This window comes from Daldinia loculata (genome assembly GCF_022478755.1).
Source record: "Daldinia loculata strain CBS 113971 unplaced genomic scaffold F4817scaffold_133, whole genome shotgun sequence".
Taxonomy (NCBI): domain Eukaryota; kingdom Fungi; phylum Ascomycota; class Sordariomycetes; order Xylariales; family Hypoxylaceae; genus Daldinia; species Daldinia loculata.
The window spans coordinates 1-20,799 of NW_026054987.1; the positions used below are offsets into that span (position 1 = coordinate 1).

Consider the following 20,799-nt stretch of genomic DNA (forward strand, 5'->3'; position numbering starts at 1 on the left):
TAATATTAATAAAAATAAATTAAAAATTTACAATATTTTAATAATAATTTATATAATTAAAATAATTTTTTTAATAAATTTAATTTTTATTATAATAATAGTTTTTAATAAAAAATGATTTTTAAAAGAAAAACGATTTTTGAAAAAAAAAACGATTTTTGTTATCTTAGTAGCTCAGACCAGAATTCGAGAAGCGGGCTTCGCCCGCTTGCGCCACAGGCGCCACACAAACGTATGGTCAATGTGTTTGTATTTGTGGGTCACGAGTTGAGTGTTTTTCAAATTCTGGTCTGAGTTAATTTAGGCGCTAAGGCCGCAAAAGTGGCACAACTTTTTCAAAAATACCATGTTTACAATAACTTAATATTTAACAATAACGTATAAAATAGCTTCTATTTTTATGACTCGGGGCTAATATTTTACTTTCTCTACCTTCCCATCTTTTTTGCATACCCGTACGGCATCGCGTTGTAATATCGCAGGCCTTAACGTCTAACGTAAAAGTGGTATCGCAACCGGTAATACGCCGCAGTCAACACCAACAACACCCACAACAACACCTATAACAACGTATAAAATGCTTCAGGGGCTATTATTCAATTGCCTAAACCTCCCCATCTTTTTTACATACCTATACGGCATTGCGTTATAATATTTTAGGCCTCAACGTCAAAAAGATCGTCGAAAAGATCGTCGAAAAGATAACATTGGCACATTACCACCACAACCAGTACCACAACAACACCCGCAACCACGTATAAAATGCTCTAGGGGCTATTATTCAATTGCCCCAACATTTTCGTCTTTTTTTTATACCCGTACAACCTCGTCGCGTATTGCGGCTACCGAGTTACAGCTACCGCGTTGCAACCGGTATTGCGACCGGTGTTGCGACCGGTATTGCGGCCACTTTTAACACCCCCAAGAGGCTTAAAACGCATAAATTTAATCGATAAACCTAATAAAAAGGTTAGTAACTATTATATAATCAATTATTACTTACTTTAAACGCGTCGATATTGTTGTATTTAATAATAATGCTATTTTAATAAGTGCCTACTTAGGGGTAAAAACGACCAAATTGACTCAAACCAGTGTTGGAAAAAATGTTCGGAAAGGTAAGTCAGGGTTGTAATTAGTCAAAAAGTGATGTGGCTAAAAGGGTACAACGAAACGAACTTTTTTTCCAACACTGGTCTGAGCTACTAAGATAAGATTTTTGAAAGAAAAACGGTGGTCGCCCGGGCAACGATTGCTTAAGAAATAACGTTACCTCTTTAATAAATAATGCATATAGGAGGTACGGTACTCTGTTAAAGAACCGTTTCTCAAAACCACCCTTTGCCGCTATGGTAGGTAAATGCTTCACTTACAAACGTGGCTATGCCTTTCGACCATTCAGGCGAAGCTACGGCCTTAATAATCGCAATGCCGAATGCAACGGGATCCAACCTGCATATGCTGTTCCGCTTACACTGCTTGCTATCCGCCCATAATTCTTCCCCTCTTCTACCCTGTTTCTTGCAAAAAAGGAACTAGCCTTTTCGATCTATTTAAGTATAACGGAACTGCCTACCTATGTTATACCGAACACGACACATATCGCAGAGTTATCGCGAAGCTTCTTTGTCACACCGATATGAAATTCAACCCCTCCAACACAAGCCACTTATCCCACCCTAATGAATTTGCAAAGTAGCCCTTTAGTCCAAAATGCTTTGTGAAACCTGCCGGAGTTCGTATCAAAACGCCTACAAAGTGCTCAGCACAATCGTCGACGAGCTAGAACCAGTGTTAGAATCAAATATTCTGCATCCTACACCCCTAAGTCTCTATGCATCAATTTTGACGGGATGCCTAGTCTGCCGAAAGATATGGACGTCGATTCTAAGATTTAGAACTGGGGTTGAATTTGAAGGTTACTTTCGAAGGGCACTTGAAGGCGATATGCCTAAGACGTACGAAGAATTTCGCCTCCAAAGTGGAGTTCGAAAACATGACATCGAGCAGCCATGGATAACATTCGATATCACCGAATATTCTAATGAAAATAGAATATTAATTGGACTGAAAGAAGGCGTAGAATATTTACTCATGGTTCGCTTGGATAATGTCATGTCAATAGAACCTCCGTATAAAATCCAATGTCGCTCGACAGCTGAGGCAATCGGATTATGGCAACACTGGTATCATACCTGCTTGAAATCCCACGCCAAATGCCGTGCACAAAGAGAGGACAATGAAGTATTCACGCCTGATAGACTCATAGAAGTACGTCGCGACAATAACGGAAGTGGCTGCAAGTGGCGACTTATTTGTAATGAGCATGTTGGCACCGTGCCATATTTGACATTAAGTCACTGCTGGGGATCTTCTAACCACCTATGCTTAACCAAGCGCGATTATTCAAAGTTCTTGGAAATCTCAGCTGATTCACGTTTGCTTAAGACATATCGGGACGCATTCCAAGTTACCACGTCATTAGGGTTCCAATTCATTTGGATCGACTCTCTGTGTATCATTCAGGATGATGAAGAGGATTGGAAAACCCAATCTTCAATGATGGGGTTGATATATAGCAGAGCTCATTGTAACATTGCCGCCACATGGGCTGCTGACGGCACTTACGGCTGCTTTACTAACAGGGACCTATTAATAATGGACTATACTTCGGTGGAATTAACTCCTGATAACGGTCAAACCGTCGAATACGCCTTTGCGTGCTCCCTCCCCGTACACCGTTCGATGGCACAGAAGCCACTGGATACGCGTGCATGGGTTATTCAAGAGCGATACTTATCGAAGAGACAGCTAAGCTTCCTGCATCAAGTTTATTGGGAGTGTCTGGAGCTTGTTGCTTGTGAACAATACCCCACGGGCGTTAAACCTGATTCCCTAAAAGATACTCGACTCGGTGTGTGTGAAAAGCCAACTCTAAAAATTCGAAATCATGACGAGTTTCGAAGTGCCTGGCGTAAATTGGTACTCTGCTACTCGGGTTGTTATATTACTCAACAAACCGACAGATTGGTAGCGATTGCAGGGCTGGCTGGAGAAATGCGAAAAATGGTACCAGACGAATATCTCGCTGGCATGTGGAAAACAGATCTCATTAGTCAACTGTGTTGGTATGCCGACAATGGAGCTGCAGAATGGCGAACCCGTTTTAGAACCATAACCGAAATTGCCCCAACATGGTCTTGGGCCAATATATACGCGCCAATTTCCCCAGATCCAAATTATGCCACCAAAGATATATTCACCCCGTTGGCAGAGATCATAGGAATTGATGCCGTCTCAGATGATCCTATGAAGTTGCATAGCTTTACATCATCAAAACTGATACTAAAAGGGATCGCCGTGTTGGCTCATGCGTCAGGGTTTGGGACAAGGTTTCCTATGGATGAATGGTACAGGCTTCGACTTACCAATCAGCTAATAACGGAGAGATATTTAATACCGGTACATATTGACGTCTATATCGTCTGGGATGAGGATGTCTCCATCATGGCCGCTGATCCAGATGAATGGTTAAGACTTCATGAAGAACGAAAACAGGAACTTTTATTCATGTGCATAGCTTATAATCACGGTTTGAGATCCTTTTCTCGTCTTCAGGGGCTGGTCCTTAGGAGGCTCTACTGTCCTGAAAATCAAGATTTATTTGTTAGGATAGGGTGGTTTTCCACGAGTGACAGGAACCCTTTTAAAAGATACATAGCTAAAAGAGTTATATCACCAGTGACGAAGGACAAGGTCAAGAATGGAAAAGTGGAAGACCCATTCCGTGGGGAAATCATAGACCTGGAAAACCCTGAGCTCGCCGACTTAGTTCATACAGTTACTATCATTTAATACAGTTGCTGAGATTGTCCTTTTAGACTAATTTGTACCAGAACCCGGCTAGTAGTAAACAGACGGCTGTTGCGCTACCCTATGTATCGGCACAACCTGGATAAGACCATCATGGGAGATGTTAGCGATATCGGCCTTGCAGGCCGAGCAACTAATACGAGTATTTTCAAACCACCCGCCTATGCATGGTAGACAAGCGAGACACGGGCAGACGCAACACAGCAAAGCCCCTACTACCCTATAGGCGTAAAGTTTAGCACGAGATCAAGACAAAATTCACGAGACGAGACCGTTACATACAATTGCATTCCACCTCCCTCCTTCGTGACATTTGTTCTAGTCCGCCGTTTACAAGCAGGGCAGTCGATCCATTGAGCGTGTTCATTGAGCCTCTCCAGAGGCGTCACCATTGGCGGATCCCGCTCTTGGACAAATTGAGGTGGTTTATTATCCCTTACTATCATATTTGGCGGCTTCGAGGGTCTATATAAATATTAGTATGAATACTGTTTAATGATAGGTAGCCTTCCAATGGTGGAAAATTCATACTCTTCAACGATTATGTTAGGGATCGGCGGTTGAGTGTTGATTTGTATAGTATCTTGCTCGTTCTCCTTTTTCGTCAGGTCTGGCTGTGGTGCAGCCCTTACGGGAGGTGGAACTTGAATATGCGTGTCTATGACACCCTCAACTTGTGAGTTCTCGGCCATTTTTAATCTCTGTATTTAGGAGTGTATAACTCCTTTAAAAGGCCTATTTCGCTCATTGATATAAGAAACTAAATTGCTTTGTACGCTAGAAGATAGTAGTATATATGAACTTAGGTATAAAGACGAGGAGGGAGGTCATTATATGCACATTCTCGCCAAGACACTGCGCCACGCTCTAATTTACTGGTGTATGTGTGGTACAAATCCTTCTTCTATTTATGGCTTATTGGTTACCTACTTCCCATTCTCCAAGTGTCCCCTAACTCTGTAGAGGAGCTGAACATTGGTCGGTAAAATTGAAACTTAGCCTACATGATACGCCTGTCACCTAGGAAATTGGAGGCGTAAGGCTGACACGAGATATAGGTATATCCTTCCATATCTAACTCGCCCCTGTAACCACACTCAAACCTTTACATAGCACCAACGAAGGTCCAAGGAAGAAAAAAACGCTACCAGATAAAATGCGCCTCTTGGAAGCTCGTACCGCTAAAGAGACTGGAATTCTAAAGCTTGTAGAGAAGAGAGCGAATGAGCTTCTCAGGTACGCTATACTATCGCATACCTGGGAAGATGATGAAATAACTTTCAACGATATTGAAAACGACAAGGCAACTTTTACCTCAGCCAAGACAGCTGCAGCCCACGCATCACTATCCAAAATTCTAGGCGCGTGTACCCAAGCTGCTGATGATGGCTACGATTATATCTGGATCGATTCGTGCTGCATCGATAAACGCAGTAGTTCTGAGTTATCCGAGGCCATCAATTCCATGTTCGCTTGGTATCACGATGCCGATGTCTGCTATGCCTTCCTGCTCAAAGCACCGAATGAACTCGTTACGACGGAAGCGAAGGCTGAATTTGCCACGAACAGGTGGTTCACTCGTGGCTGGACGCTGCAAGAGCTTCTCGCACCAAAGGATATGATATTCTTCTCCGGCGATTGGGTCCCGATTGGTGAAAAGAAGTTTCTATGCTTGCTACTTGCCGAAATCACGGGAGTCGATTTCAAGATATTGCTGGGTGACGAACCTCTAGACTCAGCGAGTATTGCGAGACGAATGTCATGGGCTGCGCAAAGGGTGACTACGCGACCGGAGGACAAAGCCTATTGTCTGATGGGTATCTTCTCTGTTAACATGCCCATGCTATACGGGGAGGGCGGCGAGAAGGCATTTCTACGGCTTCAGGAGGAAATCATGAAGCAATCGGACGACAACTCGTTGTTCGCCTGGGTCAACCCTAACTCACCACCACATGCGAGGGAGGGCCTCCTAGCAGCAGATCCATCGTACTTCTTAAACTCAAATAGTATAATTCCGTATCAGGATTGGGAACCTCGTGAGCCCTACACCTTAACTAACCGCGGCCTTAAAATTAGTCTTCATCTCACGGCACTCGATGACTATAAATATGTAGCAGCCCTCGACTGTCCCGTGCCGCCTGACTATAAGGACTCGACCTTCTTGGCGATATATCTACAGAAGCTGTCAAAATACAATGACCAGTACGCACGTATTCAGGCAGGACAGCTCGCTAGCGTCCGTACACGTGGACACCTCCTAACTGTCTACGTCCCTCAGAAGCCTAAGCCACCATCATTAGAGGGCGCCTTTCTTCATCACTTAGTCCAGTTAAGGGAAGGTCCCCCTCCAACGATCTATCAGCTTGTATGCCTCCTGAGTCCACGTTTAAGAAATAACATCCCCGGGCCAATGTCAGCAAGGAGTTCAGCCAGGAAATGGGTCACGGACAAGTGGTCCCTCATCTATACTCTATACCGGAAGCCGGAACAGCTTTCCGCGGCTCTGATATTCGAGCGTACAGACGGCGCGAAGATAGCTGTGTTGATTGGCACGCTCAACGGGTTCGACGTTGCCTTTAGCGCATGTGAACTCGACGCCGGGCTCGACTTAGATCGCGTACAGTTCGAAGAGCTGGAAGCTATTTTCAAGCCTACTACAGTAGGAAGATTTGAGCTGTCGTCCCATAGTGTCCGCGTGTCCGCCACGCCCGTGCTACAATCGTCAGACAAATATTATATGGTTGATATCGGAATCGAAGCTATAAATTTTACATGGACAGATATGGTGAGAGAAGCATTTGATGCTGCTACTGGTTTAGGCCACGGTAATAATGCAAGCACACCAGTACCTAAAAAAGATGTCGCAGAGAAATCAAAGAAAAATAATAACCAACTGTCGTTTTTGAAGCATTTCAAACATTAAAATAACCTTTCCTACGTTTTACGCTCTTATATCGACTGCCGTGAGCTTTGAAGTCTCTGGTCTAAACTCGATGAGCCTTTTTGAACGCGCTATACCTTTCTCTACGAAGAAAGAGTACCAACTATACCAGTATCTATCAGAATACAATAGGGCTATCTCGTAAGGTAGCCGCCAGATACTAGGTCAATACAAGGAGGCTATGCCCCCCTATTCCTGAAAGGGCAGGAGTCAATACAGTGCATTCAGTTGGAAAATCTAATTACACCGTTATTAAAAGGGGAAACGCATGTACCTTATTGTCTAACCTAGGTACCTAGGTAGACACACGACCTTACGTCAACAGCCATAATGCAGAGCTCCCTTTCTGTTCAACGATAAGTGGTAGATGATCGGCGTTTCCTTCTATTCTTGCAACATATGGTAGTCCTTGTTGTCTGACTCCCTCTAGAAAGACGATGACGGATCATATCCGGGAGGGTACTCGCAAGCTTCGAGGTATTCTTCCCAACTCATTACTTCGTAAGGGTCGTGATAAGAACGATTAGCTTTCGTCTTCTCCTTTTCCTTTTCCTTCTCTTTCTCTTTCTCCTTCTGCTTCTTCAACGCCAGCTCTTGGGCCTTCGCTCTTTGGCGCTCTTCTCTCTTCTGCTTCTCAATCTCGTACTTGACTAAGGCGTCCTTAGCCCAGGCCGCCAGTTTCTCGCTCTCTCTGAAACACCATAGCACAATCTCTCGAGATGCGAGTGTATCCTCCAAGCAGTCGTGGCCACGTTTAGACGACTGTATTGTGATACCCAGCAATTCTTGACACAACACTTTCAGCCCCCATTGGCGACATAGTCTATTGCCCCTTCCGAAAACGGCTTCCGCAACTAGGATAGCAGAATCGACAACTTTGTTGTGAATGACATGTATGGCCTGCAAGTCATGGTTGAGCGAGTGTCCTATGAGTATCGTGTCCGCGTCAGCAAGCTCAAAAAGCTTGGTCCTCGCGGTCGGCCACCCGTTCAGAGCCGTTCCATTAGCCCGAGCCTGAGCAATCATAGCTGGGGTTATTCCGCTGTACTTTGTCCTCCAGTCTCTGACGATCTCGGTGGGGATCACAAAGGAGTCGACAAGGACTTCTCTCGTGAAAAGGTCGACAATGCAAATACGGGCGAGTTCGCTTCTTCCTCCCGATATCCCAACCATCTCGCAGTCAATGACAAGAGCCTTACGTTTTGTCATCCCTTTTACCTTGATAGGAGTCGGGATGAATCTTCCGATATTAATGTGCTTCCATTTTCGACCCGTCCAAGTGCCTGTGTAATAATTCTCGTCTATCAAGCACGCTTCATCATGACAACAGGGTGATAAAGAGTTGATCAAGGCTGGGGTTTGCTTCTCTGATGACCACGGATATTTACTTGAAATAGGATCCGACGGCACGGTCGGAGCTGGCTTTGGGGGTGTATATACACCTTCCGTTGAGCTCTGCATTGTTTGGCTTTTACTCGAGATGACGGCTAGATAAGTTAGTATAGATGGTTTGTTATATTATTGGAAGAGAATATGGTAATATTTAGTGTAGCTTAGGTACCTTTGGGACCCTTGGGAGGGTTCTTTCCTTTGGCGCTCTGAGATGGCTTAGGGGGGTTAGTAGAGGTAGTGGTGGTAGTGGTGGTAGTGGTGGTAGTGGTGGTAGTAGTAGTTCCTGCGGGTTTGCTTGCGGGTTTATTTGCGGGCTTGCCGGAAGTGACAGTGGGTTTATCTATCTGGGGTTTACTATCGGGAGCATTGGTCTTAGCCTTAACTTTGGCCTTAACGTTGGTTTTCGGTATGGCAGTCGCGGTGACAGTCGCAGGGGCAGTTGCAGTTGCAGTTGCAGTTGCAGTCGTATTGCTCTTGTGTTTTGCGGCAGTTGCCTTATGCTGTGCAAGTGCACTCTTAGAGTGGAATAAACGAGAGCATTCCGTGCACCATTTCGCCTCCATATGTCCAGTGTCCTTGATATGAATATTCATCGATTCCATATCTTTGAAGACTAGTGCGCAATCGCACCGTCTCTCGTAGGATCTCGTAGCCTGCGACATGATGATTACCGGTTATAAATGGAACGATATGGTATTCTAACATCCAAATAATAATATATCGGAGTGATAAGTAATAATAAGCAGGAAATTGTAGGAGTCACGAGCTTTTTAAATGGTATACGTGGATCTGGAGGCCTACAGACTCAGCCTGACTTAGGTAGTGAGATGGCTGGCTGAAGAAGGGTTGGAACGACCACGACCGCGGACCACGGGCTACGAATTGCGGACTACCTGATTATGTCGCATCCGAAGCTGATCAGCGAATCAGACACGAAGCTTCTATGCATCTTCATACCGAAACAATTCGTGCACACGAGCTTACATTGTTTCACAAAACCACTTTCATTCTGTTATGTGCTACTACAGCGAAGTTGTTTTTGGTTGCCTTACTACTGGTATCTCGTTTGCTAACACCGTTTGTCGCTCAAATATGAGGTAATCAACTACGTAGACTGGTCACAAGTACTTCGTCGAAGAACTAGACCAGCTTAGCCCTTTCTCGAGGCAAATTTTAGACGCTCTACGGTACATATCGTTTAAGCTGTCGTCGATTGAGTTGCGACATGAGCGACACGCGACCAACCGGATTGGTTGAGGCGCAGCGGCAAACGGGAATGTCAACAACCCTGTCCTGTAAAAACATGGGGTCGACTTTCTAATGTAAAAACCACCCCAGAAGACCCATCGTTTGATTGTTCCATTATCTGCAGGGTAACACATACGAAAGGTTGATTGCCCCCAGAGCCAAGACAATAGAATGACTAGAATATAATCTAGTAGTTAAGATAAAAGAAAGAAGTTAAGTCGACCAACCTCTTTTCCTATCAATGCAACTGTGGATAATTCCAGAAAAGAGTACGAGATAGAATCACAGAAAATCATAGGAATAAATGGTCGAATCTCATACCTCTAGCCTATTGAGATTGAGGCAACAATTAACACTCATATAATTTCCATAGGTAATAAGCTTACTCACTTATTCTATATAAACAAGAAGGGAGAACATAGCCCAATCATTGCACAAAGAATCATAAACCTGTTTTAACATTTGGAACTGTCCGACTACTAACATGGCTACTGACATGTTGTCTTGGATTATTCAGTAGTCCAGAATTTTAACAAGCAACTTTGGTTGACCCCAAATATCGGGAATACTCAAGAACACCAAAGAAGTCTATGTCATAAGATAGATCTAGAAGACATGGAAACAACTTTGTAATTCCGCAAGGAACTATGGCCCTAATTACCTATGGAAGCCCATAGCAATACACACTAACGCGATTCTAAATATACTATAACGAGAATGAAAACGCTGCAATAATGCTGACGGCGATGTTTGGTTAGAAAGTACTCATGATAGGTTCTGCTCGTATCGGGCATGTAAAAAGACCCAACCCCTTATAAACCATCCCAGTATCCGAACGCCCTTCCTGTACCATTTACTCTTTATAATCAATTTGAGTCCATCAAAGACCTCTTTCCCCGGGCTCCTGCTCTCCTTCAGGTTCTTGCGAGGTCGTCCAAAAAAGATAAACAAATTCAATGCTATAAGATTCAAATCAAAGTCAGCAACTTCTATTCCAATAAGAGGCACAGGCCTTAAAACATAACAAGCGAGTTAAACACCCTGGGCACAATCAAATTAGGTAGGGACTGTAGAAACCATTTTACATCAAGAATTATAAACAACTCCATAAATTACTTACTTTTTTGCGGCCAGGTATCCAGCCCAGAGCCACCAAGCAAAATCATGAAACCATGCCAGTGATCCGTCAATAGGCACGCGGTATATATGTACACCGACAGCAATGACGCTCATCAATTGGCGATGGACATGAACGTCAATTTTTGGGTTTCGCTCTTTCATATTCATTCTAGTATCAATATCTTCACCTACTACCGCCAGAGAGGCTATGAAAAAGGTAAGAGATAGGGCCCATAGGGCTAGTCTTCCTCCAAGAGAATAGGCAATATTATCAAGGTCGCGCAAGAGGCGGAGCATCGAAGCCACGCTAACCACCTCAATAGCGAGCTCGCTAAATTTACTCGGTAATCGAGAGGAGTACATTATGAAGAGGCTCGCGATTTGTATCCCAGAAGTAATTTAATTCTTGGGCCGGGAAGTCCTCTTGCTGAAGTAGAGTTAGGATTTGTGGCCTTGCTAAGGGTGCTTGTCATAAATGGTAGAATAGAAAAAGTTGGGAGGTGCCAGAATTCTGATATTTGCAAATTTGGTAAGATGTATAATAAAGGGGATGTTTCTGTATATATATGTCATAGCTTAGGTTGGAGTTTCTTGTGAACTAAGTTATTTGCATACTTTTAAGGCTACTACTAGTTTAACATGCTTACCGTGCTCTTACTTCAATGTTTCAAAGGGAGTTTAAACTTTGTTACTAGCAGCGGGATGGACTTTCTCTTCATATCTAGCTCCCCATAGTACGGTGGCATATTAGTGCGCAACCGACAAAACAAAAAAGCGGATGAAAATTCGTCCGACTTGGCACTCGCACTATAATTACAGCACTTACATACGCTAAAGCTCCCTATAAATACAGGGCATTACAGTGGTGTATTCGTTAAAATTATAATGTTTGAAAAAAGTTTCCGAGGTTATGTAATATTCGGGTTACCTTTTTTATTAAAATTTAAATTTAATTAATTAAATTAAAAAATTTAATTGTTAATTTAATTTTTAATTACTTTTATTTTTTCAAATAAACGTTATTTGATTTTACTTTAATATAACAATTAAAAGTTTAATTTAAATATAATTTAAATCATTATTTTTACATTAATTACGGTTATAAAATAATACCAATTATAATATTTAAATTATTATTTTTATAAAATTATTTAAATATATTTGTAGGTAAGACTGGGTATCCGTACGGATTAGGTAATAGAAAGGAATAACGTAACGAAAGGAAAGGAAAGGAAACACAATACGAAATGAAGCTATCACGATGACTGTTGTTGTACTGATGGATTGAAGTTGTTGTAAGGATTACGAATTGTGTGTGTGGGTGCTACCTAGAAAGAATTGCCTTTTGTGTGGGGATTAGTCACGTGTTGCCACGTGACTATCCTTACGTAATGGCATGATTAATTGACATGTTTACAATATTATATATTATATATATAAAATAATTAAAGATTAAATTAATAATGGAATTTTTTAATTTAATTAATTAATATTAAAATCCATTAAATCCATTATAATTTTAATGGTTATATACGTTAAATTTATTATAATTATAATAAATTTAATAGTTTTTTTTAAAAATTAAATTAAAGTTTTTTTATAATTATTTACAATTAATTAAATATTAATTAATTAAAATCCTCGATTTATAAACTTTATAATTATAACGTATTATTTATTATAATACTTTATATTTATAAAGTATTTAATAGGTAAATACGCTATAATTATAACGCTTACGCCAGCCAATCGGACGAATTTTCATCCGTTTTTTTGTTTTGTCGGTTGCGCACTAATGGTGCACCGTACCCATAGGGCTTCCTATTTTCTTGATGATTTTTACCTTATAAGCCCGTAAACGTAGAATAAGTAAAGGAGAAGGAGAAGGAGAAGGGACTAGCTCGAATCTAAAGCTCATTCCTCGCAGCCTGCACAGGCCCGTTTTTGTTTTCCGCTTTCAATAACACGCTTCTCATAAAACATTGGCACCAACAATACTACCACCACTACACTACTATCACCAACAACAGCCAAAAAAAAAAAGGGGGGGGGGAGAGGGGGGGAAACCCCCCCTAAATATAAAAACTCCAATGACAACCAACAAAATGCCATGCCTACCTAGGTATCGCCTTCGCCCCCATTGTGTCGTTTACCCTCTTGTTCTTGCTGGGTTGGTCAATCCGGGAGGTCCGGGGCGAGATGCGTGCCCTTCGGAGCCAGCTGAAAGAGATGTGTGGTGATGCTTAGTCGGAAATGGGCTGGTAATCTTAGGTGACGATGGGTATAAGATGTTTCGGGTGGGGTTAATATTCCTTACAGACCTTTGGAGAGTATGGAGCAGGTTATCAACGAGAGGGGGCCAAACGGTTACTTGGAACACCATGCTACATAATAACAAGCTGCATCTGAGTGTACTTGTATTTATGCTATCAAAGTCGCTATTAACCTAACCTGTGTGCCCCGTCGGTGTATTTGCTAGCCTTACGTACGGCTCAGATATCGATCCAGTGTTCATACGTAGTGTGCAAGAAACATCGGTAGGCCCTACGGCGAGACCTGTGCGAATCGGATAAATGTTGGGAGATAGAAATAACTACTTGGAATCTTAGATCAACTTAAAACCCATAATTTATTGCTAATTAAACTCGCGAGATACCTGATCTACACCCCATATTGTATAACAGCTGCTTCCAAGCCTCGACCATTTCCTCCAATATGGTACACCCAACACCATAAGTCATAAGTCATATCTTGTCGTTCGTTGTCAAGAGTACTGATACAACCAAGTTGCCACCGAAGCCAGTATTCTGTTGTTGTATTTCCACAAGTCCCTGCCCTAAATCCACGCAGGCGCCAGCCTCAGGGGCGTCGATATGTCGGTTAATTAGGTAGGTATTATGAGCCCGACGCTCTAGCTAAATACGACAATCCATCATACAATTCCTGCAATAACAGCCATTACAGCGCCGTAAAGGCCAACGCAAATAGAAAGCTCCCAGGTCCGGACAGCAACGATACCCCCTTGGATCAGGGCTCCCAGGATACCTAGGCCGACTAGGAATACCACCGTCAATCTGCCTAGATATCCCGGTATGATTAAAAATGTCAAAATCGGCAGGATGACAGACACCGTGATCCCTATAGACAGAGGAACGATTGGTGATTCTTCATACATGCTGATGACAGTCTCAGTACCGATTTCCTCTTGTCGATAAGGCGAGGTGGGCCGAGACTTGATAGGGGATGGAATAGGAGACACGCTTCTATGTTCGCCAATTGGGAAGTCGTGATGCGGGATTGGCGTCGGAATGGGATCCTCGTCAACTACTTCTTGATATTCATAACTTGGACATACCAGGTCATCTGTTGGATCAAGAAAACGGGTCTCGACCTCGGCGATTGGAGCATGGGTTGCAAGATAGCTGCGATATTCATGTATGTCTTCCATAGTTGGGGCTGGCATCCCCTGCGTATCTTTGAATGATGATAGTATACGATCTAGATAACAACTTGCATGAGTGTATTGTACATTAATAATAATAGACTTGTGGTTAGAGAACTTACTGTACTGGTCCAGTTTAAAAGCGATCTTACCGAGGATATCGGTCTTGTGCCAATGGAGCTCGCCACTAGCCATATACTCTGCTCTTCGCGACGCCGGAAAGATGCAGTTCGGCAAGCGTCTAGATTGCGTATCCGCCGCGTCGAGTCGATGAAGTTGTTCTTCTAGCTCGCAAAGTTCATCTTGAAGATACAGTAACAGCCGATGATTCAATGTCTCGAATCTACGGTAAATGGGTCGAAGATTGCTAGCATGATCGGACGAAGACGTAGATATTTTCGAGGCAAGAAGCTCATACCCTGTGACTGGTAATCTCTCGGCCCTTGGAGCATGTTGCGGCCGGCCTCGACTGGGCTCTCGTGGTGCGAAATCTCCTGGTGGTCCATGCGAATGCTCGGGGTTTCCCCGAGGGTTCTCTGGAAACTCGTAGCTACGCTTCCTATTCTCGGTTCCCGCTGGTCGAATTCCGTTGTGTGGTGGCGGATGACCCTCATTATTTGCCTCGGGACCACGCTCTGGACTCGTGCTTCGGTCGGTTTCATGTTCACCAATTAGCTCCGAAGCATCATCTCTAAAGTTACTCGATACCGAGGATGCACTACGCATCGAGGGCGATTGGCCATGGGTGGAGGTTGGCGATCGACTAGCAGCTTCTTCCATTGATCTGCGAATGCTTTCCGGCGTGACTGTAGGAGAGTCCGAATCCAGAAAATTGAGCGCATTAGGTTGCGTGTTAGGGAACCTCTTTCGTCGAGAGCCCGCTTTTCCTGTAGCGTCCCGATTCATAAAAGGCTTTTCTGTAGCTGACGAAGCACTCCTATCCGAGCCTCCTGATCCAGCCTCGCTCGGGGCTACAGTCGCTAAACTCGTCGAGGCGACTGACGGGGAGTTCAAACGAGGAAGAGATTCGTTTTCCGATGCGATGTTGAGACGGGCGGCCTCTTGGGCGACGAAACCAACTCCCGGTTGAATAATTCCCGGTTCTTCGGTCAAGGTGGGAGTTAATGTGATCGGCTTGCCAAGACCCGATATAGGATCAGTCGCGTTCAAGACGCTCGAAAACCTCCTATGGGCCTGGTTCGGATTGCCGTAGCTTACGATCGGAGTGGGCTGTTTGATATCAGTGTTACGTCTAGGCACGCTTCTCCTCGTGGATGGGGGGTAAGGATAACTAGGCTGGGTATGACCCTGATTATCAGCCATGTTGCGCTCAACGGCTCGCCAAGGGGTACCTCGATCGATCGCGGCCGGGACGGATGATGAACGATAATGTCTTGTGGACGACATCAGCAGGACTGTGCTTTCGCTCTTGAAAACTCTTAATGAAACGGTTCTTTGGCCCTACGGTGGGAAGAAGAAAAGAAAAAGATGCAAAAACAGCGTGAAACACGCATACCTCGCAGGGTCAGTCTGCAGGTAACCGTCCATGAAGACGATGTAAGTATACGGTATTTTCTAATAAGACGCTAGCTTTGACGAACAGAATGATGACAAATATCCACGTTGGTATGTGGTAACCAAGAGTCGAATTAGGAGGCTACTAAACGGCTATAGACGATTACTTGAAGAACATGTGGCCAGGCGCTGATGAGAGAGTACGGCGCTAAACAGCCATGGTAGAATTTTGCGACGCCAGAGGACATACCACGAACTACGTGAAGGTATGTGGTCCTATGGGACGGCCTGATTGATATTAATGAAAAAAAAGGTTAAAGAGAGGAGACTCTGATGGGAAGGCAAGATATCCAGAAAAGGATACTGAGCAGCCCCCTATGGCCCCCCAGTTGGTTAGCCGACGCGGCACTGGTATCCCAAACGATAACGAGGAGATCCCACCACACTGGTAGGTCGCATGGGAGTTGTCCAGATATGATACGATAAATGATTGGTTGGCCAGTCGAGATGTGAGTGACGCGAATGAGTCTGAAAGTGATCACGGCCACATGGCGCACTCGGGTACGGTGATGAGCCGTAGTCAGCGGTCCCTTAATTTCATTTTGAGTCAATACTCATCCTTTAGAGGTTTTGCCATGCTTTCGACTTTCCAAATTGCGACGTCTGCCTCGATATGTTCCAAATTTCCTTGTGATTTGGAGATGTAAGATGACGAAGGCTAGAAGATGATGTGGGCTCAAAGATGCGTTGAATGACAAGGATGAGCTCCATAAGGAATGTACCTACGGTGGCATATTAGTGCGCAACCGACAAAACAAAAAAGCGGATGAAAATTCGTCCGATTGGTTGGCATAAGCGCTATAATTATAACGCATTTACCCATTAAATACTTTATAAATATAAAATATTATAATAAATAATATGTTATAATTATAAAACTTATAAATTAAAGATTTTAATTGGTTAACATTTAATTAATTATAAATAATTATAAAAAAACTTTAATTTAACTTTTAAAAAAAACCATTAAATTTATTATAATTATAATAAATTTAACATATATAACCATTATAATTATAATGGATTTAATAAACTTTAATATTAATTAATTAAATTAAAAAATTTTATTATTAATTTAATTTTTAATTATTTTATATATATAATATATAATATATTTAAATAATTTTATAAAAATAATAATTTAAACATTATAATTAATATTATTTTATAACCGTAATTAATGTAAAAATAATAATTTAAATTACATTTAAATCGGTTTTTTAATTATTATATTAAAATAAAATTAAATAACGTTTATTTAAAAAAATAAACACGTGATATTTTTTAAAAACATTTTAATAAAATCATTTTAATTAAACTTTAAATATTTTAATAATAATATAATATTTAATATATATCGTATAAACATGTAATTTAATCCATTATTTTCGCATTAATTAAATTTATAAAATAATATTAATTATAATGTTTAAATTATTATTTTTATAAAATTATTTAAATGTATTATATGTTATATGTATAAAACAATTAAAAATTAAATTAATAATTAAATTTTTTAATTTAATTAATTAAATTTAAATTTTAATGGAAAAAGTGGCTTAAATATTATATAATTTTAAAAACTTTTTTTAAACATTATAATTTTAATAAATGTACCATTATAATGTTTTATATTTATAAAAAACTTTAACGTATATAAACGTTATAATTATAACGTTTACGTTAATTAATCGGACGAATTTTTATTTGTTTTTTTATTTTAATAATTTAAACCAAAATTCGAGAAACGGGCTTTACCCGTTTACGCCACGGCGCCACACAAACGAATGGTTTATATGTTTGTATTTATAAATTACGAGTTAAATATTTTTTAAATTTTAATTTAAATTAATTTAAACGTTAAAGTTATAAAAGTAACATAACTTTTTTAAAAACATTATATTTATAATAATTTAATATTTAATAATAACGTATAAAATAGCTTTTATTTTTATAATTTAAGATTAATATTTTACTTTTTTTACTTTTTTATCTTATTTATATACCTGTACGGCATTGCGTTATAATATCGCAGGCCTCGACGTCGAAAGGATAATGTAGCACATCACAAAAAACCACGAAAAACGCCGCAGTCAACACCACAACCAATACCACAACAACACCCACAACAACGCCCACAACCACGTATAAAATGGTATATCTTATATCTGGGGCTAATAATTCAATTGCCCCAACATTTTCGTCTTTTTTTCATACCCGTACGACCTCGTCGCGTGTTGCGGCTACCGAGTTGCGGCTAATACTGGCCACTTTCATCAACACCACAACACCCACAACACCCGCAACCACGTATAAAATGCTTTAGGGGCTATTATTCAATTGCCCAAACATTCCCGGCTTTTTTTTATACCCGTACGGCCTCGTGGCGTGTTGCGGCTGCCAAGTTACGGCTACCGCGTTGCAACCGGTGTTGCGACCGGTGTTGCGGCTAATATTGGCCACTTTCATCAACACCACAACCACGTATAAAATAGGTTATTTTATATCTGGGGCTCGTAATTCAATTGCCCAAATCTTCTCATCTTTTTTTTATACCCGTACAACCTCGTCGCGTGTTGCGGCTACCGCGTTGCGACCGGTGTTGCGACCGGTGTTGCGGCCACTTTTAACACCCCCGAAAGGCTTAAAACGCGTAGATTTAATCGATAGACCTAATAAAAAGGTTAGTAACTATTGTATAATCAATTATTACTTACTTTAAACGCGTTAATAATTGATGCTATTTTAATGAGTGCCTACTTAGGGGTAAAAACGACCAAATTGACTCAAACCAGTAATGCGAAATTTTTTTATGAGGGTAAGTCAAGGGTATGATTGGTCAAAAAGTGATGTGGCTAAAAGGGTACAACAAGACGAACTAAAATTTCGCATTACTGGTCTGAGCTATTGAGATAACTGCTTTTTTGTTTTGTCGGTTGCGCACTAATGGTGCACCGTAATGTACCCGCAGATCTGGCTCGGTGGTTGTTTAGTAGAGCTTTATAACTCTTTTAACGTCAAACGTCATAAGCCGTTGTTAAGGTTGATAGGTACTTTCAAATGTTGCTGATAGCCGAGTTCACCCGATAAACAGTGCTGCCGATCCCTTGTAAACTGCAGGTGCCTGGACCTTTATTTGTGCGTTGTACGATAAGCTGCGGGTAAAGTTATGGTGGACGGTTAAGACATTTGTGCCAAAATCAAAAAAATAAGTCAAGGCTTTTTAAAAAAGGTAATATAATTAAGTGTACAATACATTATACGGGGTATATTTATTTTAATAGTTTAAACTAGTGTTAAAAAAAAAGTTCGTTTGTTTCGTTATACTTTTTTAACTACATTACTTTTTAACTAATTATAATTTTAATTTATTTTTTTAAACATTTTTTTTAACATTAATTTAAATTAATTTAATCGTTTTTACTTTTAAATAAACATTTATTAAAATAATATTATCATTAAATACAATAATATTAACGCGTTTAAAATAAATAATAATTAATTATATAATAGTTATTAACTTTTTTATTAAGTTTATCGATTAAATTTACGCGTTTTAAGCTTTTTAAAGGTGTTAAAAATGGCCGCAACACCGGTCGTAACACCGGTCGTAACACGCGTTATAACGCGGTAGCCGCAACACGCGACAAAACCGTACAAATATAAAAAAAAAAGACGAAAATGTTAAAACAATTAAATTATTAGCCTTAAATATAAAATATACCATTTTATACCTGGTTATAAGCGTTATTATAAGTGTTATAAATGTTATTATAGTATTAGCTGTGGTGTTAATTGCGGCGTTTTTCGTGATATATTATATTATTTTTTTTATATTAAAACTTATAATATTATAACGTAATGCCGTACAGGTATAAAAAAAAAATAAAAAAGTAAAAAAAGTAAAATATTAATTTTAAGTTATAAAAATAAAAACTATTTTATATATTATTATTAAATATTAAATTATTATAAATATAATGTTTTTAAAAAAATTATGCCATTTTTACGGTTTTAACGTTTAAATTAATTTAAATTAAAATTTAAAAAACATTTAACTTATAACCCATTTATACAAACACACGGACCATGCGTTTTGTGGCGTTATGGCGTTAATTAATAAACAAAACCCGCTTTTTCGAATTTTAATTTAAATTATTAAAATAAAAGTATATATAAAATAAAATATAAAAGTTTTTTTTTTATTTTATATACATATAATATATATTTATATATTTATATAACTTTACAAATATAACGTTTTAAACATTATAATTAATATAATTTTATAATTTTAATTAATGTAAAAATAACCATTTAATTTACATGTTTATAAAATATATATTAAATAATTTATTTATTATTAAAATATTTATAACGTTTTTAAAATAAATCGTTTTAAAAAGTATTACGTGTTAATTTTTTCGTATATTAATATAATAAATTAATTAAAAAATATATATATATATATATATAATTTAAATTTTTATTTTCGCATTAATTAAAATTATTAATTAATATTAATTATATTATTTAAAATGGTATATTTGTAAAATTATTTAAATATATATAAATGTTATATATAAATATATTTTATATATATTTAAAACAAAAATAAAAGTTAAATTTAATTAATTAAATTTTTAAACTTGTAAAAAAAATAACTTAAATAATAAAATATAATAATGTTTATATAATTATATAACGTTTTTAATATTTTTACCAATTTTAAATTAAATCACATGTAATTTAAATTATTTTTCCGAAAAAATATTACGCTTAAACTTTTTTAATTGATAAGGTAATTGATAAGGTAATTGATAAGTAAATGATAAGGTAATTGATAAGTAAATGATAAGGTAATTACGTAAAAAATACGCGGTAATTGCGCGCGCGCGCGCTTTCGAAAAAATATCACATACGCGTTTGCGCGCACGTAAAAACGGCCCGCGAGCTTGCGAGCGGCCGTTTTGATAAAATTTTAAATTTCGTTATTTTTTAATTAAAATAACAACACTTTTTCGAAAATATTTGGATAAATATTCGTAAAGCTACTGTGGTATAAGGTTAAAAGGGGATATGTATTACCTTGATTGCGTACACAGGGCAAATAGTCGAGTTTATACTGTACCCCTAGCGTTACTATTACCGTATTAAACATAATGCCACCGGCTTTTTCGATTTTGGCACAAATGTCCTAACCGTCCAC

The 20,799-nt window shown here is 39.5% G+C and overlaps 5 protein-coding genes across 5 annotated transcripts; 2 read left to right on the forward strand and 3 right to left on the reverse strand.

Annotated features, from left to right (window-relative positions):
* The first annotated feature begins 1,604 nt into the window (after positions 1 to 1,604).
* F4817DRAFT_46196 (heterokaryon incompatibility protein-domain-containing protein) lies at positions 1,605 to 3,971 on the forward strand. Its single transcript, XM_049307507.1, has one exon. The coding sequence runs from the start codon at positions 1,714 to 1,716 to the stop codon at positions 3,853 to 3,855; it is 2,142 nt and encodes a 713-aa protein (XP_049153359.1). The 5' UTR covers positions 1,605 to 1,713; the 3' UTR covers positions 3,856 to 3,971.
* F4817DRAFT_46191 (uncharacterized protein) lies at positions 3,880 to 4,722 on the reverse strand. Its single transcript, XM_049307506.1, has 3 exons — positions 4,405 to 4,722; positions 4,156 to 4,338; positions 3,880 to 4,093 (listed from the first exon to the last, which is right to left on the reverse strand). The coding sequence occupies exons 1-3, from the start codon at positions 4,563 to 4,565 to the stop codon at positions 3,904 to 3,906; spliced, it is 534 nt and encodes a 177-aa protein (XP_049153360.1). The 5' UTR covers positions 4,566 to 4,722; the 3' UTR covers positions 3,880 to 3,903.
* Positions 4,723 to 4,819: 97 nt separating this feature from the next.
* On the forward strand, positions 4,820 to 7,018 carry F4817DRAFT_46216 (HET-domain-containing protein). The gene has a single exon (XM_049307508.1). It carries the CDS (start codon positions 5,030 to 5,032, stop codon positions 6,794 to 6,796), a length of 1,767 nt encoding a protein of 588 aa, XP_049153361.1. The 5' UTR covers positions 4,820 to 5,029; the 3' UTR covers positions 6,797 to 7,018.
* Positions 7,019 to 7,240: 222 nt separating this feature from the next.
* F4817DRAFT_321634 (ribonuclease H-like domain-containing protein) lies at positions 7,241 to 8,868 on the reverse strand (the record flags this gene model as incomplete). Its single annotated transcript, XM_049301306.1, has 2 exons — positions 7,241 to 8,301; positions 8,376 to 8,868. 2 exons carry the CDS (start codon positions 8,866 to 8,868, stop codon positions 7,241 to 7,243), a joined length of 1,554 nt encoding a protein of 517 aa, XP_049153362.1.
* Positions 8,869 to 13,505: 4,637 nt separating this feature from the next.
* On the reverse strand, positions 13,506 to 15,338 carry F4817DRAFT_362925 (uncharacterized protein; the record flags this gene model as incomplete). Its single annotated transcript, XM_049306585.1, has 2 exons — positions 13,506 to 14,071; positions 14,138 to 15,338. The coding sequence occupies 2 exons, from the start codon at positions 15,336 to 15,338 to the stop codon at positions 13,506 to 13,508; spliced, it is 1,767 nt and encodes a 588-aa protein (XP_049153363.1).
* Positions 15,339 to 20,799: the final 5,461 nt, after the last annotated feature.